A 24,306-nucleotide genomic window follows, 5' to 3' on the forward strand; every position below is an offset into this window, starting at 1 on the left:
ATTGTTATCAGAGATTTGACCTACTGTTGTGCCCTCTGTAACCTTTAGATGGAGTTAGAGCAGAAATCAGCCATGCAGCAGGGAGTGCGCAGGGAGTGGAGTGAGAGGCTGAAAACGCAGCCCCGTGGTGCTGGTTTTTGCCTGTCCTTACTGACTGGGGTCTTTTGGTCTGGAAGTCGAGGATCCGGTTATAGAGGGATGTGTTTAGTCCCAAGTCTTGGAGCTTGGCAGTGAGTTTGCTTGGAATTATACTGAAGGTGGAGCTGTAATCAGTGAACAGTAGTCTTACATGGGTATCTCTGCTGTCCAAGTGCTCCATTGGTGAGAGCAGGGCCAGGGAGATTGTATCTGCTGTGCACCTATTTTGCTGAAAGGTGAATTATAGTGGGATGTGGTTCACTGGGAAGCTGGAGTTCATGTGCCATGGCCAACTTCTTGAAGCATTTCATGATGGTTGAAGTCAGAGCCACGAGGCAGTAGTCATTATACATTTTACCCTGTTTTGCTAAAATGTTGGGATGATAGCGATCTTCTTAAAGTAGGTGGGAATCTTAGATTGAAGTAGGGAAAGTTTATAAAAAGTTCAAATACCCCTGCAGCTGATCTGTGCAGAACCTAAGGATGTAGCAGGTACACCGTCTGGGCTACTCTCTGGAAGACTGATTAATGTTTGTAACAATAACTGTCGGTTCAGGTGCATTGAAGGCTTTTGGTGTTTTTTTACATAGAATGGTGGGTACTTAGAAATGGCTGCCAGGGATAGTGGTGGAAGCTTGAATGGTAGTGATGTTTAGGTGGTTTCTAGAGAATATATGGGGAAAGGAAGGATGTGGATCATGTACAAGCAGGATAGACACTGTTTGGTTTGGCACTATGTTGTGCACAACTTCATGGGCTAGAAGGCCTGTGCTATCCCATTTTATGTTATACAGACCAACAGGTCATGCAGTTGCTAGTAGGATCTTGCATTGTACAAACTGTTTGTTGTATTTCCCATGTTTCCCATGCAACACTTTAACCATACCAAATAACTTTATGCAATCCATAAATTTATTGGCACCTTGGGTCATTTCTGAGGGCAGATAAGCAACGACTTCATTGCAGGTTGGGAGTTGGATTTGTTCATTGCTTTTGAGGAACACAGAGGCTTTAGCCTAAAGTCCGTCAGCTGTGATTTTATGACAGTCTTGTTGTCGACATTACTAGAGTTTCATTTTAGATTTTCTTACTACTGAGTTGATTTTCGGTTCCCCATCTGTTGTGATGGGATCTGGTCTCAGGTTTCCAGGTCATTGATCTCAGGATTCTAATCTCATGACATAGCTTCCATGGTCACTGTCCTCTGAATCATGTTTATCATCACTCACTTATGCTGAAGTTTGTTGTTTTGCAACTCAGATACAGTACAATATACGTAAAAGTTTCCATAAGTTACAACATAAAGAATTGTAAAAAATGGATTAGCGGTTCTGTTCATGGGTTCACGGACTGTTAAGAAAATTGATGCAGAGCGGAAGAAGCTGTTCCTAAAATGTTGAATGCAGACAGTGATACAACCAGTCAGAATATTTTCCACTGTCCATCTGCCTGAGTTCAACATCAGCTGGCCACTGAATGTAATGTGGGCAGTCTGATTCATGCACTAGTGAAGAGATTGATGCCTGGACATACACTTAGTGTGAATGCTATTCCCATACCTGCCTGTTATGTTTCCATGAACTCTATCCATTTGCTTGTGCTGGAATAATTCCCTGCTTTGGACTTCTCCTAACCGGATTGAAAAGTTTAAGTGCTTCTGGAGTGTTTGGAGTTGCACTGAGAGGTTGTCCCCCAGTACCCACCTTTGCAATTTCAGGATATGACCTGGGACACAGGGTTTATCCACTTACGCTCATACTTTCTGCTGATGCTATACAGTGGCATGCAAAAGTTTGGGCACCTCTGGTGAAAATTTCTGTTACTGTGAATAGTTAGGTGAGTAGAAGATGAACTGATTTCCAAAAGTCATAAAGTTAAAAATGAAGCATTCTTTTCAACATTTTAAGCAAGATCAGTGTATTATTTTTGTTTTGTACAATTTCAGAGTGGGGGGAAAAAAGGAGCAACATGCAAATATTTGGGCACCCCAAGAGATTTGAGCTCTCAGATAACTTTTACCAAGGTCTCAGATCTTAATTAGCTTGTTAGGGCTATGGCTTGTTCACAGTCATTGTTCGTAAAGGCCAGATGATGCAAATTTCAAAGTATTATAAATACCCTGACTCCTCAAATCTTGTCCCACCAATCAGCAGCCATGCTCTGAGCAGCTGCCTAGCACTCCGAAAATTAAAATAAATGATGCCCACAAGGCAGGAAGAGGCTATAAGAAGATAGCAAAGTGTTTTCAGGTAGCCATTTCCTCAGTTCGTAATGTAATTAAGAAATGGCAGTTAACAGGAACGGTGAAGGTCAAGTCTGGAAGACCAAGAAAACTTTCCAAAAGAGCTGCTCGTAGGATTGCTAGAAAGGCAAATCAAAACCCCCATTTCACTGCAAAAGACTTTCAGGAAGATTTAGCAGAGTCTGGAGTGGTGGTGCGCTGTTCTACTGTGCAGCAACACCTGCATAAATATAACCTTCATGGAAGAATCATCAGAAGAATACCTTTCCTGCATCCTCACCACAAAATTCAGCATCAGAAGTTTGCAAAGGAACGTCTAAATAAGCCTGATGCATTTTAGTAACACGTCCTGTGGACTGATGAAGTTAAAATAGAACTTTTTAGCCGCAATGAGCAAAGGTATGTTTGGACAAAAAAGGGTGCAGAATTTCATGAAAAGAACACCTTTCCAACTGTTATGCACGGGGGTGGATTGATCATGCTTTGGGCTTGTGTTGCAGCCAGTGGCACGGGGAACATTTCACTGGTCGAGGGAAGAATGAATTCAATTAAATACCAGCAAGTTCTGGAAGCAAACATCACACCGTCTGTGGGGAGAAAAAAACTGAAGATGAAAAGAGGATGGCTTCTACAACAGGATAATGATCCTAAACACACCTCAAAATCCACAATGGATTACCTCAAGAGGCACAAGCTGAAAGTTTTGCCATGGCTCTCACTGTCCCCCGACCTAAACATCATCGAAAATCTGTGAATAGACCTCAAAAGACAGCCCAAGAATCTCACGGAACTAGAAGCCTTTTGCAAAGAAGAATGGACGAAGATCCTCCAAACAAGAATTGAAAGACCCTTAGCTGGCTACAGAAAGTGCTTACAAGCTGTGATACTTGCCAAAGGGGCTGTTGCCAAGCACTGACCATACAGGGTACCCAAACTTTTGCTTTGGGCCCTTTTCCTTTTTTGTTATTTTGAAACTGTAAAAGATGGAAATGAAAAAGTAATTTTGCTTAAAATATTAAAGAAATGTGTCATCTTTAACTTTGTTCCTTTTGGAGATCAGATCATCTTTTATTCACAGTAACAGAAATTTTGACCGGGGTGCCCAAACTTCTGCATGCCACTGTATGGGCAGATTGTTTTTCCATCTTAATGTACCAAATCAAAATGTGCTAGCTTGGGCCAAAGGGTCTGTATCTAAGCTGTGTTCTTTGAATCTTATCTAAAACTCTGTTCAAGTCTATTTGTTACAGACACAGATCAGAATAATTAGTGTAATTACTTTGAAATATATTGGACCAATGAAGCAACTTTTCTGTAGTCTATTGTAAAATGTTCTATCGTACTATGCGCTCCTGTCACCGGGGGTGGGGGGAACCGCCATGGATTTTGCCTCACTTGACTTTGGTGCTGAGTGGCTCAATAACAGTGACTGTGTGTCTGCAGATCCCGTAAGTATCAACTGTTTCAGACAAGAATTGCTGCTGTATTGAACACTTTGTGCATTCCTCATTCCCTATCCTTATGATGAGGGTAATTTGATAATTCACCCATTAATAGAAATATCCCTAGATAATTTTGTAGAATGTACAAGGCCTATAATCTAAATGATTTTCTGTGCAAACACCCCAGTCTGTTTTTCATTTTCTTATGGGTTTGAAGCAAGATATAAACTGATGAGTTTGAAGTGGAAAGGCCATTCAATTTAATTATACGGCACATAAACAGTCCTTTGGCCCAAATGACCAGTGCCAAACAATATACCCATCTAATCTGGTCCCATTTGCCTATGTTTGGCCCCTATCCCTCTAAATCTCTCTCATCGCCCAATCTTGGGAAAAAGGCAGCATGGTCATCAATAGTTGTTTCTTTGATAGAGCAAGGTGACAAATGGCCACCCTGCCTCCCAGTCCTCCCTCATTGCCTTCATTGAGTATTTATGCACGCAACACGTTCTGATGATGCAGAATCCCAGTGCAGTGTTTCAGCCCGAAATGTCGACTGTTTATTCCTCCAGCATTTTGCGTGTATTGCTGAAGATATGTACAATTTTCTGTGAAAGATTGTTATTGATGTCCTTTCAGAAGATGATCTTGCAAGTTGTGATGACTTGCTGCTTTTTAAGTAAAATTGCTTGTGCTTCTTCTTTTATTGTACTCTCCTCTCACTGGATATCTGACTTATTCATGTCAGCTAATTTCAAACGTGTCTACTGTTGAGCTCTCTTTGGGGCCCTGATTGTGAGTGTGTGTGTGTGCGGAAATTTACTGAGAGCACCTGTAGCGTAGGCTAGTCTCGCCTCTGCTCAGACAGACTTGTGGTTTGAGATAAGGAAGTTAACCTGGGTTTGTTGTCCCCGGTGTTCAGTAAGTGAGACAGTAAGTTAATTGCTTCATTTCACAGGTCCTGACCTCCCACTCTGGGCTCTGGTTGACAAGAGAGACCTTTATCCCTTCCTTGGCAGTGTTAAATCATTTCCAGGTATGAACTTAAGCCTAACTTATTCCTAGCCAAAGGACTGAGCAGGTTTGATGGAACAAGTAGCAAAAAGGTTGTCACATGAGGGGAGTCAGAACCAGCGTGTGTAAAACAAAAATATTGCATCTATTTCAGGGGGAGAGTCATTTCCCAGGGAGAAGTTGGATCTCGCTACCACACTGCTACAGAAACATTTTATTCATTGTCTGGGATTCAGACTTTGTCTGCATGGCCAGTATTCCTGGCTCCCCTTCCATTTCTGTCAGGAAAGTAGTAATAAGCCGCCAGCTTGAGCCACTGCAGTCCTTGTGGTGAAGGCACTACCCCCATGCCAGTTAGAGGGAGTTCACATTTGGGTTCCATTGTGATCTTTCCAGATCAGGTTTGTTTGTGACTCGGGGAACAACCGCATGTTGGTGTTCACTGGCTCTTGCTGCCCCTTGTCTATCTTAGAAGTTGCTGTGGGTTTGGGAGGTATTGTTGGCAGTGGTTGTTGTTTGTTCTGTGGATGGTACTTACTGAAACAAGTGTGTGTCAATGGTGCAGGGAATGAATGCTGGGGCTGGGTTGTTGGGCCGTGGGCTTCCTGATGATGCACACCTTCTTGAGAGTTGGAGCTGCACTCATCTGGGAATCTACATTCCTTGTAGATTGTGTAAATGTGACGGGACATTACCGATTGAGTCACTCCCTGACCTGATCTTTTGTCCACTGCCTATATTTTGTCTTTTTTTGGCAGGTCAGGTTGAGTTTCTGGCCAGTCTGTTAATAACAGGTGTTCATACCTTTAAATTTCAAAAGTAAATGGTTGGTGGTGATTATTTTATGGCACCTTTGTGGCCTGAATGTTATTTACCATTGAGATGAGGGAAATGGAGCAAGCAAATAACTTGGATTCAGCAGATACCCAAGGCATCTGACACACCCATTGGCTCCAGTGATCATAGTACTGAGCTCCTTGGAACTGGAGAGAGGATGGGTTGAAAGTAAATTAGAAATGTTGGTGCATCAGAGTCTCTGTGCACCCCTACCATCACTATACCATTGGTGACCACCACATCAGCTGCCTTAGCCCCAGTTCCCTTTCACAAAATTCTCCACCTTTCTTCTTTGAACAACCTCAGCCCATCCCTTTGTTTTGTGACCATGGTGTCCTGTGACTCGGTGTACAATTGTGTTTGAATGCCAGGATCCCTTGTTTTCTTTGTAAGCAGTCTGTGAATAAAGCTTGCGATTTCAGCTTTACTTGCTTGCAGTAAGTCAGGGTGGTGGGAATGAGGAACTGAGGAGGGTGGGGTGGGATGTCTCGTGGTGAAGAAAAACGTTACATCCCTACAAGCTTGTGAAATTTGACTGGGACCTATTTAACTGAAGAAGCAGTGAATGTTTTTTTTTCCGGGGTCTAGATGTCATTGGCAGACTGTCCCTAAAGTGGTCCTTGAGATGTTGAGCTGCATTCTTTAACCACGGTGGTCCTCCTGGTGCAACTATTCTTTGTAGTTACATCATGAGCTGCAGGTGACAGTGAAGGAAAGGGGATAAACTTCCAAGAAATGTAATCTGCAGAAACCAACGATCTGTTGGAGGAGCTCTGCATCTGTGAGATGGACAGTGGGGATAAAGAATTGTTGATGTTTTGGGTCGAACTACTATATCAGACTGAGAGCCGAGTTTGTGAAAGGTGTTACGCATTCATGAATCAGAATTATTCAGTTTGCCTTTTAGTGTCCTGTGTTCCACTTTGGTCAGGATCTAAAGGGGCAATAAACAACCTGGTGGAAACTTTGGGTCCAACCCAATGTCTTCCTCCAGCAGACCATTTGTTGCTCCAGATTCTAGCAAGTGCAGTTTCCCATGTCTCCATAATACCTTTGCCCTTCTTGGCGCTGTCAACTATGTGAGATGTTGGAGGCAGAAGAGTAAGTTCAGGGTGGTGGATGGGGTGCCTGGCGGGTAGGCTTCTTTGTCCTGGGAAGTGAGTGACCTCTCTTGCTGAAACTCATGCGGATATGGAGAGGAACTTGTGTCATGCTGCTGACACGTGCTTCAGTTGGTCAAGCAGTTCCGGCCTGCCTGGTGTCAGCTCAGATTGCAGTTTGCAGTTGTCGGAGCTGAGTGCCTGGAAGTGACATTGATTGATAGCTAAGCTATTTTTTTCCTGCCCACCCCCCCCCCCCCACCACTCCGCAGTCCCCCACCGACTGTTTGCATGCTTGTTATTGTACTGACTTTGCCGTTGTGGTTTCTTTGAATGCACTGAGTGGCAAATTCAGCAAATCTCACTTATCTATTAGAATGCCTTTGCAGCATTTCAGCTGCTGTCAAGGCCACTGCTGTGCACAGGAGAGTGGAACCACACAGATGCTCTGCAGGAAACAAGCTACGCTGAGCCATATTGGGGGTGACCACAAAACCCAGACACTTTGAACCACATCTCCAGTGATTGCTAAAGCTGAAGTGTGTCTGGCTGTCCTACCCAAAATGTTAACTATTGCCCTTCCCTCATATCCTGCCTGGCCTGTTGTGTGTTTCCAGCAACTTCTTTTGTTTCAGATTTTCATCTAGTGATTACTGAAGGTGCTGAGCTGGAGGGTAGCGAGGATTTTATTTCATCTACCCCTTGCAAGGAGGCATGGGATCCAAGGGCACTTTGCCTTGTGGATCCAGAACTGGCTTGCTGGCAGAAGGCAAAGAGTGGTTGTAGAAGGGTCATATTCTGTATGGAGGACAGTGACCAGTGGTGTGCCTCAATAATCTGTTCTGGGACCCCTTCTCTGTGATTTTTATAAATGACCTGGATGAGGAAGTGGAGTCCTGACGAAGGGTCTTGGACCGAAACGTCGACAGTGCTTCTCCCTACAGATGCTGCCTGGCCTGCTGTGTTCCACCAGCATTTTGTGTGTGTTGTTGTTTGAACTTCCAGCATCTGCAGATTTCCTCGTGTTTGAGGAAGTGGAGGGATGGGTTAGTAAATTTGCTGATGACACAATGGTTGGGGGTATTGTGGATAGTGTGGAGGGCTGTCAGAGGTTACAGCGGGACATTGATAGGATGCAAAACTAACGTGAGAAGTGGCAGATGGAGTTCAACCCAGACAAGTGTGAGGTGGTTCATTTTGGTAGGTTAAATATCATGACAGAATATAGTATTAATGGTAAGACTGTTGGTAGTGGATCAGAGGGATCTTCGGGTCCGAGTCCATAGGACACTCAAAGCTGCTGCGCAGGTTGACTCTGTGGTTAAGAAGGCATATGCGGTACATTGGCCTTGGGACTGAGTTTAAGAGCTGAGAGGTAATGTTATAGCTACATAGGACCCTGGTCAGACCCCTATCAGAGTACTGTGCTCAGTTCTGGTCACTTCACTAATGGAATGATGCGGAAACTATAGGAAGGGTACAGAGGAGATTTACAAGGATGTTGCCTGGATTGGGGAGCATGCCTTATGAGAATAGGTTGAGTGAACTTGGCCTTTTCTCCTTGCAGTGGTGGAGGATGAGAGGTGACCTGATAGAGGTGTATAAGATGATGTGAGGCATTGATCGTGTGGATAGTCAGAGGCTTTTCCCCAGGGCTGAAATGGCTAACAGGAGGGGTCAGAGTTTTAAGGTGTTTGGAAGTTGGTACAGAGGAGATGTCAGGCGATTTTTTTTTACTCAGAGAGTGGTGTGTGTGTGGAATGGGCTGCCAGTGACAGTGATGGAGATGGATGATGGTGATGGGGGTGACAGTGATGGAGCAGTCTTTCTTCTAAGAGACTCCTGGACAGGTACACGGAGCTTAGAAAAATAGAGGGCCATGGGTAACCTTATGTAATTTCTAACTAAGTACCTGTTCAGCACAGCATTGTGGGCCGAAGGGCCTGTATTGTGTTGTAGGTTTTCTATGTTTCTACCTCCCACATTAGTTTACAGTGAGACAGGACCATTTCATGACTGGAAGGTTTCGTTGGCTCAGCCCTGATTTAGCTGGCCATGCTCTGGTCTCATTGCAAAGATGCTTAGACTTTGCTGCCTCAGCTGCCACTCATAGTGGAGTACCAGGGTATGCTGCAGCACATGTTCCCCACCCCCTTTACCCCACTCCCGGCTTGTAGCCATCAATCACCCATTTATTGCCAGTTTCTTGCTCACCACAGTTCAGCATGTCACAGAAAACAGCCACCTCTCTGGATTCTGTCTACACTTCTCTCTGCCTCAGGGTAGCAGCCAGCTTAATTAAAGGCCCCATCAACCCCAGGCATTCTCTTCTCTCCCCTCTCCCATTGGACAGAAGTTACAAAAAGCCTGAAAGCACATACCACCAGGCTCAAGTGAACAGTTTCCAAGCACAGTATAATGGATTCTCTTCTTCACAATCTACGTATCATGATCTCGCAACTTATTGTCTACTTGCACTACACTTTCTCTGTAAATGCAGCACTTTATGCTGCATTCTGTTATTGTTTTATCTTGTTCTAGCTCAGTGCACTGTGTAATGGACTGGAACAGTATGCAAGGCAAGTGTTTAACTGTGTATCAGTAGTAACCCAATAACAATAATAAACCAATTCCAATTTACTGATCTTATTCTGGTTCCAACAAACAAGTTGCTGGTGGAACTTGGGAGGTCAGGCTGCATTTATAAAGGGGGAGAAATGGAAAGGCCAAGCCCCTTCATCTCGACTGAGTTCCTCCAGCATCTTTTTTTTTTGGCTCCAGTTTCCAACATCTGCAGTCTCTAGTGTCTTGTGGACATAAGAGGTTGCAGATGCTGGAAACCGTGAGCAACGCACATACAATGATGGAAGAACTTAGCAGGTCAGGCAGCATCTCAATGGAGGGAAATAAATAATCATCTTGGTTTGAAGTGTCGACTGTTTATTTCCCTCTACAGATGCTACTTGACCTGCTGAGCTCCTCCAGAATTTTGAGTATGTTGCTTGTATCCCCTGGTTCTGGTCACATCTGCCCTCCTCTCCTCTAATGGTTCCCATTATTAGATCATAAGACATAGGAGTAGAATTCAGCCATTTAGCCCATTGAGTCTGCTCTAGCTTGGCTGATTTATTATTTATCTCAATCTCATTCTCCTGCCTTCTTGTAACCTTTGACATCCTTGACTAATCAAGAGCCTATCAACTTCCATTTTAAATATACTCAATGGCCTGGCCTCCAAACCCATCTTTTTCTCTATCCTGCCTGTTTTCTCCTCAAAGAACTTCAACAGATTTGTCAGGCAAAATTTTCCCTTAAGGAAACCATGCTGTCTTGGGTATTTTTTTATCATGTACCTTCAAGCACACCAAAATCTCATCCTTAGTAATGGACTCAACCACTGAAAAAAACATTTTCCTGACCATTGGAGTCGGGGTAGGTGGTCTATAATTTCCTTTCTTCTGCCTTCTTCCCTTCTTAAAGAATGGAGTGACATTTGTTATTTTCTGGTCTACCAGAACCATTCCAAAATGTAGTGATCCTGGAAAGATTATTACTGATGCCTCCACAATCTCTTCAGCTATCTCTTTTAGAACCCTGGTGTGTAGCCCATCTGGTTCTGGTGACTTACCTACCTCAGATCTTTCAACTTTCCAAGTACCTTCCCCTTAAAAATAGCAACAACGCTCACTTCTGCTCCCTGACACTCTTAAGCTCTGGCATACTGCTAGTGTCTTCCACAGTGACGAATGATGCAAAATATTTAAGAGTATTAAATTTCAGCCAGTTCATTTCTCCCTTTTGCCATCTCTCCAGTGTCATTTTCCAGCAGTCAGCCATCTACTCTCACCTCTTCTTCACTCTTTATCTAGCTGAAAAAGCTTTTGATACCCTCTTATTTTATTTTAGTTTCACCTTTTCTCTCCTTGAGGCTTTTTAGTTGCCTTCTGTTTGTTTTTAAAAGCTTCCCAATCCTCTTAACTTCCCTCTAATTTTTGCTGTATTATATGCCCTCTCTTTTGCTTTAAAGCTGTCTTTAACTTCCCTTATCAGCCACTGTTGACTCATCCTCCCTTTAGAATACAACTTTAGTTCTAAGATGTATCTATCCTGCACCTTCCAAATTGTCCCCAGAAACTCCAGTCATTGCTGTTCTAGCATATCCCTGCTAGTGTTTCCTTCCAAACAATTTTGGCCAGCTCCTCTCTCATGCTTCTATAATTCACTTTACTCCATTGTAACAGATTTTAGCTTCTCCCTCTCAAACAGCAGGGCAAATTCTATCATGATCAGTGCTTCCTAAAGGTTCCGTTACCTTAAGCTCCCTAATCAACTCTGGTTCATTACACAACACCCAATCCAGAAATGCCTTTCCCCTAGTGGGCTCAACCACCAGCTGCTTTAAAAAGCCATCTCATGGACATTCTACAAATTCTCTCTTGGGATCTAGCACCAACTTGATTTTCCCCAAACTACTTGATATTGAAAAACCCCATGACTATCATAGCATTTCCCTTTTTACATGCCTTTTCTATCTCCCAATTTAATTTGTATCCCACAACTTGGCTACTATTTGGAGGCCTGTATATCACTCCCATCAGGTCTTTTTATGCTTGCAGTTTCTTAACTCTACCCACAAAGATTCTACATATTCTGATCCTATGTCAGCACTTCCCAAGGATTTGATTTATTTATTAGCACAGAGCCACCCTATCCCATCTGCCTCCTTGCTTGTCCTTTTGACATAATGTGTGTCCTTGTCTGATAAACTCTCAACTACGATATTCTTTCAGACACGGATCAGTGATGTCCACTATGTCGTTATCTGCCAATCTCTAATTGCAACACTACAAGATCATCTACTTTATTCCATATATAGCATGCATTCGAATATAGCACCTTCAGTCCTGTACTCATCGCCCTTTTTGATTTTGCCCCCATTTTACACTTCAACTCATTTCACTGACTGCAGCTTTGCCTATTGTTTGCCTGTCCTTCCTCACATTCTCACTACACTTAATGCCCTATCATTCCAGTTCCCATTCCCCTGGCAAGTTAGTTTAAACCTTCCCCAACATCTCCGACAAACCTGCTTCAACCTTCCTTCCTTTGCAGATTCTAGCACTGATAGCCTTGCTGTTCTTGCTTATCATCCTCGTTATCTCCATCTTTGCACTCACTTCCTCCCACAGGCTCCATCTGTCTGTCATCCTTCAGACTTCTCAATTGCCCAGTCACCTACTGGCCTGTGTCTCACCACTCTTGCTCTCCTCTTTATACTGGCCATCTCTCCTCTCTGCCCTGATGGCAGGTTTTCGACCTGAAACTTCAGCAAGTCCTTCCCCTCCCCACAGATGCTACCTGACCTGCTGAGTTCTTCCAGCAAAATGTCTTTTGGTCCAGATTCCAACATCTGCAATCTCTCGTATTTCCTAAACCAAAACTCCCTTCTCTCCTGAGATGATCTTTAAAAAAAAGTTTTATTGGTGCGTTTTCAATGAATAGGGAATTTCCCTCGTGATATGTGGCCAATATTCATTTCCCCTCAACACCATTCATTATCGCCTCATTAGTTGCCTGCAAATTGTCAGTGCAACCGCACTTCTCAAGTGCTGATGTGGTGGTGTTGGGGGTTTCCTGAATTGATGAAAGGTGTATAATACTTTCCTGTACTTGCAATTATTTTTCATGTAATATACTAGGTAAAGTACAGCAACGACGGTGAAGTTGCATTTGCAGTCGAATCCCAATAAATGAGTCTCAAACTAAATTACCATATTATAGATGCCTCAGATCTTATCTTTTCGATGACTTAAGTACATTTGGTCCTGCCGCTCACTCTGTGCCAAACCAACCAATCAATTCCCTGGGTTGGGTTACTGAGCTGCAGAGCACTAAGGTTTGTACATTGGAATAACTCATAATTTGAGATTAAAGTCTCCACAAATATAATTTAATTGGGAAGGTGATACAGGTGCTTTGGGCAACATGCCACAGTTATCACCCTTCAACCATCAGGCTCCTGAACTTGCATGGATAACTTCATTCACCTCAATACTGAACTGTTACACAACCCAACTTTTACGGGATCTGCAACTCATGCTGTTAGTGTAATTTATTTATCTGTTTATTATTTGCACAGTTTGTCTTTTGCATATGTTTATCATCCTATGTTTGTGTGTACTTTTTTCCATTGATTCTATTGCATTTCTTTGTTCTACTGTGAATGCCTGCAAAGTGAATCACAGGTTAGTACAGTCGGCCCTCCTTATTCACAGGGGATTGGTTCCGGGACCCCTCGCGGATACCAAAATTCGCGGATGCTCAAGTCCCTTATTCAACCTGTCTCAATCCGGTGAACCTTGGGACCCAGCAGAACCCCAGACCTTATTTAATCTGTCTCAGTGCAGTGGACATCAGGACCTGGCGCTAGTGATCTGAATGTGTAGTGTTTCTGTTTACAAAAGTAATCACGATCATGATTGAAAATAAAGTGGAAATAATAAAGCGATCGGAAAGAGATGAAATGCCATTGGTCATTGGAAAAGCATTAGGCTACGCTGGTCAATGATAGGAACAATTTTAAAGGATAAAGTGAGAAAGGCTCTGCCCCAATGAAAACTACAATTATTACTAAGCAACGCAGTGGTTTAATTATTGGGTTTTGGGGTTTTGAGTTTTTGATCCTGCACATCAACCTGGCATGGTGGAGAGCGCACTAGGGAGAAATCTGTACTAAGTCTCGAGAACTTCCGTTCCCGAACCTTGCGCTGAAACATACGTTCTTAAGCATTTTATATACATAGAAAGGTTAAATATATACTATATACTAAGACAAACGTTTGACTAACTGACGCTAAATAATACCGGATGTACCTGTTCTGACTTACTTAGTAAGAGAACTTCTGATTTTTTTCGATCCCGATCCATAATAACCCATGCACATCCTCCCATATACTTTAAGTCATGTCTAGATTACTTATAATACCTAATACAATGTAAATGTTATGTAAAATGGTTGTTATACTGCATTGTTTAGGGAATAATGACAAGAAAAAAAGTCTGTACGTGCTCAAACAACAAGTGCTGAAAGAGCACGTCTGGGTTTTCACGATTTGCGGTTGGTTGAATCTGCGCATGCAGAATCCATGGATAAGGAGGGCCAACTGTATATACAGTAGTGACATTTACAAACTAAATTTACTTTGAACTTCATTTAATTTTAATTTTATTTTGAGGTACAGTGCAGAATAGGCTCTATAAGCCCACAGAGCTGCGCTGCCTAGCAACTCACTGATTTTAACACTAACCTAGTCAAAGGACAATATAAAATGACCAGTTGACCTACGAAACAGTATGTCATTGGACTGTGGGAGGAAACTAAAGCACCCTAAGGAAACCCATGCACAGAAATGTATAAACTTTATTAGAGGGTACTGAAATTTAACCCCAATGCCCCAAGCTGTGATAGTGTCATGCTAACTGCTACACTACTGTGGCGCTCCCAACTTCACAAGCACAACTAAAGTGCTTTATGCTATATAAGCTGTTTAAATTCCTCCACCCCCACAAAAATTTGCTGGAAGAACTGGTCGATTTACATCTGTGAGGAAGGGAAAGATTTGCTGATCTTTCAGGGTGGAACCCTGCATCAGGACTGAGAGGGGAGATGGCTGGTTTCCACTCACCCGCCCATCCACCTTTGTAGATGACTGCAGCTAATTAAAGCAGATGTGAATTTTCTGAACTTTCGCCTATTTGTCTGCAATTCAGCTCCAACATCTTGAAGATCATCTGGCGTTTGAAGCTAAAGGCCTGGTATTTCCTGGTGGTCACCTCAGGTTCATTGATATTAGTAATGAAAGAAAATGCAAACTGGAGTCTGGAAGTTTAAGGAAAAGCTCAAAGTGATTATCTTCCTTTGATGCAATTTAAAGAAACAATAGACGTGAGCTATGGAGAGTGTTTGGCTCACTAACTTTGGAGTGGTGGTGCTGTTTTCTCAGTGGGACAGAGAGGCAGAGAATCAAGATGAAGGGACGATTTCAGAGCAAGAGGGACCAGTGCAAGGCGGCAAGTACAGGAAGGGTGAATGATCAGGGTGTAAGTTAGGACGTGAACGTGGTTGCTTACGGTGAGTGTGACGATGGTGGTCACCTTAGCCTGTTGCTGTCAAGTCCAGAACCACGGCTGAAGCAGGCAAGCTGAGAAGGAAGTGGCTGAGACTTGTCATGTAACAGAGATAGAAATCATGTCTTGACGACAGCACAGACATAGAGCAAGCCTACAAGAAATAGTGACTACAGCCCAGTCCATCACAGGAAAAGCCCTCCCCACTACTGAGTACATCTACAAGGAGTGCTGCCACAAGAAAGCAGCATCCGTCGTCAGGGATGCCCATGATCCAGGCTGTGCTCTCTTCTCTCTGCTGCCCTCGGGAAGGAGGTACAGGAGCTGTAGGAGCCACACCACCAAATTCAGACACAGTTTTTACCCTTCTGGCTCCTGAACTAGATAACTTCACTCACCTCGGCACTGAACTGATTCCACAACTTATGGACTGACTGACTTTCACGGACTCCACAACTCATGTTCTGAGTATTATTTATGACTTGTCTTTTTTTTTTGTAATTGCACAGTTCGTCCTTTGCACTTTGTGTAGTTTTTCACTGATTCTGTTGAGGTTCTTTGTAGCTATTGTGAATGTCTGCAAGAAAATGAATCTCAGTGTGGCTTATGGTGACAGATACACACTTTGATAAATTTACTTTGACTTCGAGGTCCAGTGTGATGAGGCTGACTGGTTATGTGGAGAGAAGTTGGTGGCAAGGGAACAGAGCATGTTGCCAATCTGGTCTCTGTTGTGTGGTGATTTTTGAACAGATTCTGATATAAGGAGAAATTACACATTCCAATCAGACTGGTTGTGCTTAGTTGAATTGTGTGTATGAGTGTGATTAATTGATCTAACATGTAGAACTGGTTGTGTGATATGAAATTTGTTGTAACCAATTAATCCATGATACAGAATCCACTAAGGAATATTCTTTTCCCCAGTATTTGGATCATATTCTGTAGGTATCAAAAACAAGTCTTGAGGGGTAAAAGGGAAAATGCTATTTAGAGGATACTTGAGGAAGATGAGATGGTCGTTGGGATCTGGAGCACACTGCTTGAAGGGCAGAGACTGTCACAACCAGTAGGATGTATCTAGACAAGCATTTGAATCACCAGGGCAGAGAAGATATGGACCAAGTGTTGATAAATGGGATTGGTACCATGAGCAAAAGTGTAGATGCCTTGGCCAAGAAAGCTTACTGCTACCTCTGCTTTCTCAGGAAGCGAAAGAAATTTGGCATCTCCCCTTTGACACTAATCAACTTTTACTGATGCACCACAGGAGGCATCCTATACGATGCATCACAGCGTAGTAGATGAATGCTCAATCTGTGAACACAAGAAATTGGAGAGGCTTGTGGACGGAGCTCAGTACATCATGGAAATGAGCTGCCCTTCACGGACTCTGTCTACGCATCTCACAGCCAACACAATCAAAGATCTTATTCACCCCAGACATTCTAGAAACATAGAAAACCTACAGCACAATACAGACCCTTTGGCCCACAATGTTGTGCCGAATATCTACTCAGATGGTTGATGAAGGCCAATGCACTGTGTGCCTTCTTAACCACAGAGTTAACCTGTGCTACAGCTTTGAGTGTCCTGTGGAATCGGACCCCAAGATCGCTCTGATCCTCGACGCTGCCGAGAGTCTTACCATTAATACTATATTCTGTCGTCATATTTGACCTCCAAAATGAACCACCTCACACTTATCTGGGTTGAACTTAATCTGCCACTTCTCAGCCCAGCTTTGTATCCTATCGATGTAACCTCTGATGGCCCTCCATGCTATCCACAACACCTGTGTCATCAGCAAACATACTAACCCATCCCTCCACTTCCTCATCCAGGTCATTTATAAAAATCACGAAGAGAAGGGGTCCTAGAACAGGTCCCTGATGCACACCACTGTTTACTGACCTCCAAGGTTAATTCCTGGGATGTCAGGACTGTCTTACGCAGAGAGGTTAGAGAGACTGGGCTTGTACACGCTGGAATTAAGGAGATTGAGAGGGGATCTGATTGCAACATATAAGATTATTAAGGGATTGGACAAGATAGAGACAGGAAATATGTTCCAGATGCTGGGAGAGTCCAGTACCAGAGGGCATGGTTTGAGAATAAGGGGTAGGTCATTTAGGACAGAGTTAAGGAAAAACTTATTCTCCCAGAGAGTTGTGGGGGTCTGGAATGCACTGCCTCGGAAGGCAGTGGAGGCCAATTCTCTGGATGCTTTCAAGAAGGAGCTAGATAGGTATCTTATGGATAGGGGAATCAAGGGATATGGGGACAAGGCAGGAACCGGGTACTGATAGTAGATGATCAGCCATGATCTCAAAATGGCGGTGCAGGCTCAAAGGGCCGAATGGTCTACTTCTGCACCTATTGTCTATTGTCTAATATGACTTGTCTACAACCACTCTTTGCCTTCTGTGAGCAAGCCAGTTCTGGATTCACAAAGTAATTTCCCCTTGGATCCCATGCCTCCTTACTTTCTCAATAAGCCTTGCAGAATAATACCTTATCAGAAGCCTTGCTGAAACCCATTGGGTGGAAGATATGAAAGTCTGAATGTGTGTACCTGCAGAATCAAGGACTGTTTCTTCTGTGTTGTTATATATATTGAACAGTCCCCTAGTATAGTAAGATGGTTACTTGACCACAAAATCTACCCTATCATGACCTTCCATCTTGTTGTATGCCTTTTGCAACTGTAATCCTTTATTCTGAAATCTGTTCTTGTTTTTACCTTGTTCAATCTCAATGTGTTGCTGTAATGAAGTAATCTATGTGGGTGACATGTAAAGCAAAGTTTTCACTGTACCACCGTGCATGTGACGATGGTGAAGCAATTTACCAGGGTGTGCCAAAGGGCCTGTTTTAACCCTACTGGATTGCTAATACTTGTTCCTTTTCCCTGTAGATTCCAGGAGCCCCGACAGCTCTTCCGTGAATTCCCCGCAACATCGCCGGTCTATCAACAGCTCGCCACCCCTGCATTCTTCTGTTATTGGGTCGGGGATCTCGTCGTCAGTCAGCTCACCAGCCAGCAGCATTGGCTCCCCCTTCTCAGTCATCAGCTCTTCCATAGGCTCACCCACGGTGGCGTCAACCCATTCTCTGGGATATAGCTCTATCAGCAGTCCTCATGTGAGTGGAGTTTCATCTCACCCAGTAACCTGTGGGGAGAGAAGCTGCTTCTATGTTGGGGACCATCTGGGTACTAATTTCCTTAATTGACTTGGTTGATAGGGGCATAGAAAAGGGTTGAACAAGTTTGCCAGAAATTACAGGAGAAAACAATCAGCTGATGGAACTCAGTGGGTGGAACAGCATCAGGATGCGTTGGAAGAATCTTGACCAGAACAAAGAGAGATAGTTTAGTTGCCTGGGACAGTTGAGTAAGCTGATATCCCAAAGCTCCTAACTGACTTGGTTGATGGAGGCCCAGAAAGGGTTGAACAAGGTTGCTAGAAAATACGGGATCAAACAGTCAGCTGGAAGAAGTCAGCAGGTTGAGCAACATCTGTAGGGGTAAAGGAAATATCAACAATTTCTTCCTATCCATGGATGCTGCTCGACCCTGTTGAGTTGTTCTAGCTGATTATTGTTGCAGATTCCAGCCTCTGCAGTATCTTGTGTCTCATGCACTTCAGCCTGCACTGCGAAGCTGCAGAATTATGAAGCATACAACAATGAGGAGAAGGTTGCTTAGTTCCTTGAGCCTTTTCTATCATTCAATTAGTGACCTGATTGCCTTTTCTAAAAATAACCATAAAGGCTAAAATCTGTCTTGGATCTCAATTCAGGAAGTGACTTGGCAACAATTAGAGAGACTGGGCTTGTACACGCTAGAATTAAGGAGATTGAGAGGGGATCTGATTGCAACATATAAGATTATTAAGGGATTGGACAAGATAGAGGCAGGAAATATGTTCCAGACGCTGGGAGAGTCCAGTACCAGAGGGCATGGTTTGAGAATAAGGGGTAGGTCAATTAGGACAGAGTTAAGGAAAAACCTCTTCTCCCAGAGAGTTGTGGGGGTCTGGAATGCACTGCTTCAGAAGGCAGTGGAGGCCAATTCTCTGGAAGCTTTCAAGAAGGAGCTAGATAGGTATCTTATGGATAGGGGAATCAAGGGATATGGGGACAAGGCAGGAACCGGGTACATAGTAGATGATCAGCCATGATCTCAGAATGGCGGTGCAGGCTCAAAGGGCCAAATGGTCTACTTCTGCACCTATTGTCTATTTATGGAAGAGATTTGGATTTTTTCCCACCTTTGCGTTTGGAAAATATTTCAGTTCTGCGAGGGCTGGCTGTAATTTTTTGGTTATGGTCCCCTGTCCTGGACTCCCCAGTCACTGAATATAGTTTCTTTATACAGTTGATGTGTTAAACGTGGGCAAATTCTGGGGTTTTAAATATTTGTCTTTATGATTAAATCCAGGAGTCATTCTGATAAGTGGTTTTGTCCAGAGGAGAAGCCCATTCTATCTTTTCTGTCAGTTATTTGAAAAAGTTGAGCCTCAAAGAGAAACAATTTTATTAACCATCTTTGTAATTATTTATTTGAAGAGTAAAGGGACCATCTCCTCGTACCCAGTGCTTCAGTGTGGAACTCTTGAGCTGCTTAAAGCAGAGGTTGTATTGGACCAGTTAAGTGATGGAGAGCATGGAAGCAGGTCAAGTTGGTACAGTCATTGTGTCTGTTTCAAGGAAGAGTAAGAGACATCACTGATTAGGGAAGGACTGGCTTTGGATGATTCGGGCCAGTTTCACAAAAGTGGTGAGGCAGGTAGACAGCTCAGTGAAGAAGGCATTTGGCCCACTGGCCTTCATCAGTCAGGAAAATATATGATATTACTGTTAAGGTCACACAGAGCACTGTGTGCGATTCTAGTCTCCCGGCTATAGGCAGGATGTCATTCAGGAAGCGATTCACAAAAATGATTTCTAGAAATGGAGGATTTGAGTTCTGAGGGGAGACCAGGTAGGCTGTTATTTTCCCCTGGGGAAGTTTGGGGAGGTTTATAAATCTTGAGGGGCATAACTAAGGTGGATGGTTACAGTCTTTTACAGATGGTGGGGGAGGTCTAAAGTGAGGGAAAGATGGACTTGGGCATTTTTTCCACACAACAGGTGGTGTGTGTATGGAACAAGCTGCCAGAGAAAGTGGTAGAGGCAGATACAGTTACACTGTTTAAAAGACACTCGAGCATGTACATGTATAGGAAAGATTTAGAGGAATATGGTTCCAATGCAGGTAACTGGGACTTACTCAGGTCAGCATGAATGAGTTGAGGTAAAGGTCCTGTTTGTGTGTAGTAAACCTCAGACCCAATGAATTCTATGGTCATATTAAGAAAGAGATGAAGGCACACAGTCACAAAGTTAGTCACCTCAGGATTACTCCTAGTGACATGCACCAATGGAAAAGGAAAGAGCAGAATGCACGGCTGAAAAGATGGCGCAGGAGTGGGAACGTTGGATTTTGGTGACGTTTGGAAACATGGGAGCTGTGCAGCTTCAGCAAGCCCTACCTCAGCAGGACGAGGGGGTCTGATTGAAGCCCATCAGGTACTGAAAGGCCTGGATAGAATGGGTGTAGGGCAGATGTGTCCATTAATAGGAGAGTCTAGAATCTGAGGCCACAATCTCAGAACAAAGGTGTGTCCTACTGAAACCGAAGTGGTGAGGAATTTTTTAAGCCAGAGGATGAAGAAATCTGTGGAATTCATTGCCAGGAAGGGCTGTGGAGGCCAAGTCACTGTACTTGAGGCACAGATTGATGGTTTCTTGATTAGGTTATGGGGAGAAGGCATGAGAATGGAGTAGGGGGGGAAATCTATGATTGAATTGTGGTGCTGACTCGTTGGGCAAAATTAACTTATTCTCCATTAAATCACTGGTAGATTTACAAGTACTGTAGGGGACGATTTAATCTTGTATGGCTGGGAATAGGAAGCTGAGTAAAGATTCAATACATTTCAGTAATGCATTTAACATTATAGAAATGTATGCAATATACATCCTGAAATACTTTTTCTTTGCAAACATCCACAAAAACAGAGGATTTGCCCAAAGAATGAATGGTAGTTAAATGTTAGAACCCCACAGCCCCCCTCCCCCACCAGCAAAAAAGCTTCGGCACTCCCCCACCGTGCACTCAAGTGTGCAGTAAAGCATCAAAAAAGAGACAGACTTGCAGTACCCCAAAGACAACTCAGTATTCGACATACCACAGGCTCTCTCTCTCTCTCTCTCCCTAATAAGGGAAAAAGAGGTGTCTCCATTTCACGGTGAGGGGAAACTTTACAAAACTACTTGCTGATTTACGCTGAATTGGGGGGGGGGGGGTGTCTCACTTCCACAGAGAACTGAATTCAGCATGTAACTCCAGTCAGGTTCTTCAAAAGAACCCTGAAAGAGAAAAATAGAGATAGTAAGTCAAGTCACTTTTATTGTCATTTCGACCATAACTGCTGGTACAGTAATAGTGAAAATGAGGCAATGTTTTTCAGGACCATGGTGTTACATGACACAGTACAAAAACTGGACTGAACTATGTTTAAAAAAAAACAACACAGAAAGCTACACTAGACTACAGACCTACACAGGACTACATAAAGTGCACAAAAACAGTGCAGGCAGGAGTCTGATAGCTTGGGGGAAGAAACTGTTACATAGTCTGGTCGTGAGAGCCCGAATGCTTCGGAGCCTTTTCCCAGACGGCAGGAGGGAGAAGAGATTGTATGAGGGGTGCGTGGGGTCCTCCATAATGCTGTTTCCTTTGTGGATGCAGCATATAGTGTAAATGTCCGTGATGGCGGGAAGAGAGACCCCGATGATCTTCTCAGCTGACCTCACTATCCGCTGCAGGGTCTTGAGATCTGAGATGGTGCAATTTCTGAACCAGGCAGTGATGCAGCTGCTCAGGATGCTCTCAATACAACCCCTGTAGAATGTGATGAGGATGGGGGGGTGGGAGATGGACTTTCCTCAGCCTTTGCAGAAAGTTGAGACGCTGCTGGGCTTTCTTTGCTATGGAGCTGGTGTTGAGGGACCAGGTGAGATTCTCTGCCAGGTGAACACCAAGAAATTTGGTGCTGTCAACGATATCTACTGAGGAGCCGTTAAAGCTAGAAATAGAGCTGTTTCTGAAGTTGCAAGCAAAGGAGTCGTCGTTAGGTGCTATTATCCTAAGCTCCTCCTCCAACCAATTTAAAAGAAAGCAGTAAATCAGTGATTTTAGAAATAAGAGGAAGTAAAACAAACTGCATGACACCTGTGTGATACCTCTCTGTTCCTTTAAAGGGGGAGAGAGAGCCTGTGGTATGTCAGATTAGTTTTTGTTGTACTGCAGACCATGACTTTCTTGGACATTTTGCTATTGCTTGTTTGACGGGTAGAGGATGCTGACGCAATTTTGCTGACAAAAATGGGGAAGATTATTGCTCTGCTGCTGGTTGTACGTGGGGGTAAGTGGGGGGCTTTGTGTTCTAATATTTTTACTGTCACTGATTCTTTGGGTCACTTCTCTTCATGGATGTCTGCAAAGAACAAGAATTTCAGGTTGTACATTGTATACATTCTCTGATCTTAAATGGAACAGTTGAACTATTGAAAACATTAGTAAATGGACAAAAAGATGGAATGTGAATATCATAAAAATGACATGCACTAGAAATCTAAAATAAAGGCAGAAAATGCTCAACAGCTCAAGAAGCATCTGTGGGGAAGGAAACAGAGTTAATGTCCTAATTTCTCTTGGGATCGATAAAGTCTGTCTGTCTGAATTGATGCTCCTTTGTCAAAACTGGGAGTAATTTTATGAGGGGTGATTGATAAGTTTGTGGCCTAAAGTAGGAGGAGATGAATTAACTTCAAGCTTTCTGTATAATCCCTTAGAGTTGATCTGCACGTGCATGTAATGAGAGCTGTATAACTTATCTCCTTCTACCCTAGGCCACAAACTTATCAATCACACCCGTTGTCAGCGTTTTGGATCTCCAGAAGTGGTTGACTTCTGCAAAGAAGGGATTCGCATGCTCCGTGACCACTGGACTAAGTGTGTAAATGTAGTAGGGGACTATGTTGAGAAATAAATGTGCTAGGTTTTCTAAAATCGACTCCTTCTACCTTAGGCCACGAACTTATCAATCACCCCTCGTACTTTTCAGCAAGGGGAAGAAGGATAGGACAAGGGAATTACCTTTGACAGAAAACTGGATGCAGACCTGGAGTAAATAAAAACTGCTGGAGATACTCAACAGTCGGACACTATCTGTGAGAGAAAATGGGCAGTCGATGTTTTAGGTTAAGACTGCTCATCAATAGAAAGCATCTCTGATAGGGTGTGGTTGTTTCTTCTGGAAATGAGGTAATCTGTTTAACACGTACAAACAAGCTGGAGGAACTCAGCAGGTCGGGCAGCATCTGTTGAAATGAGATTGAAATTTAGCTCATTTCAACGGATGCTGCCCGACCTGCTGAGTTCCTCCAGCTTGTTTGTACGTGTTGATTTGACCATAGCATCTGCAGTGTACTTTGAAGCAATCTGTTTGACAGGTTAATTGGAGCAGTTAGATAGAACAGAGATTACCAAAAGCAATAAAATGAGGGTAGTTAAAGTGTGAAAGCACACAAGGAACATCAAAGTTGTGTGGTGTAAAGCTGTAAGACAAGCCCAGCAGGTCAGGTTGTTTTAATGAAAAGAGGGCATCTGACTTATCAACAGTGGAGTGGCCAGTTCTGCTACAGCAATGAAGGTGAATTACCTGATAATATTGGCAAAACTTGCTGGTTCCCATTGTGTAGACTCTTTGCCATATCCACAAAGAACACTTGCAAATCCATCACACATTATTTCCCTATCAGAAAGCTACATTAACCTCTTAATTGATGTATTTTTTAGCTATATTGTTATTCCATCCATAATTATGGATTTCCCACTGGCAGATGTTAGGCCAATTGAGCTATAATTTCATGCTTTTTCTGTGGTATTACATTTGTGGTTTTGCAGTCCTCTGGGATGACCTCAGGATCCAGGGAATTCTGGTTGACTACGATCAATATATTTATGACCTCTGTAGTCACTTCCTTAAAGGCCCTTGGAAGCAGCTCATTGGGTCAAGGGAATTCGTTGGCCTTTAGCCCTTTCGGGTTACTCTGTGGTTTGTTTATAGCGTTAGATTTTGTTTTAAATTCCATCATTCCGGTAGCCCCGTGTTTATCTATTATTATTCAGATGTTCTTAGAATCTCCTTTCCAATTATTAATACCACAGTCCATCTTCTAAGGGACCGACATCTACTTTGGCAATCTGCTTCCTGTGTATGTTCCTTGAGAAGGCTTTTGTCTCTGTTTACCTTGGATTGGTCACAATCTTAGTGGCGGAGCAACTTGAGGA

At 43.3% G+C, this 24,306-nt stretch overlaps 1 protein-coding gene across 3 annotated transcripts in view; it reads left to right on the plus strand.

Annotated features, from left to right (window-relative positions):
- Window positions 1-24,306, plus strand: part of rxrba (retinoid x receptor, beta a) — a 69,252-nt gene that overhangs the window by 1,534 nt on the left and 43,412 nt on the right. For 2 of the 3 annotated variants that reach the window (XM_059970636.1, XM_059970637.1), the window contains exons 2-3: window positions 4,781-4,858; window positions 17,818-18,044. In XM_059970636.1, coding sequence (XP_059826619.1) covers window positions 4,781-4,858; window positions 17,818-18,044 — 305 coding nt within the window. The remainder of the gene's footprint in view (window positions 1-4,780; window positions 4,859-17,817; window positions 18,045-24,306) is intronic. The other variant, XM_059970638.1, reaches the window with a different exon arrangement.

Source organism: Hypanus sabinus, chromosome 5, assembly GCF_030144855.1.
Source record: "Hypanus sabinus isolate sHypSab1 chromosome 5, sHypSab1.hap1, whole genome shotgun sequence".
NCBI classification, from domain to species: Eukaryota; Metazoa; Chordata; class Chondrichthyes; order Myliobatiformes; family Dasyatidae; genus Hypanus; species Hypanus sabinus.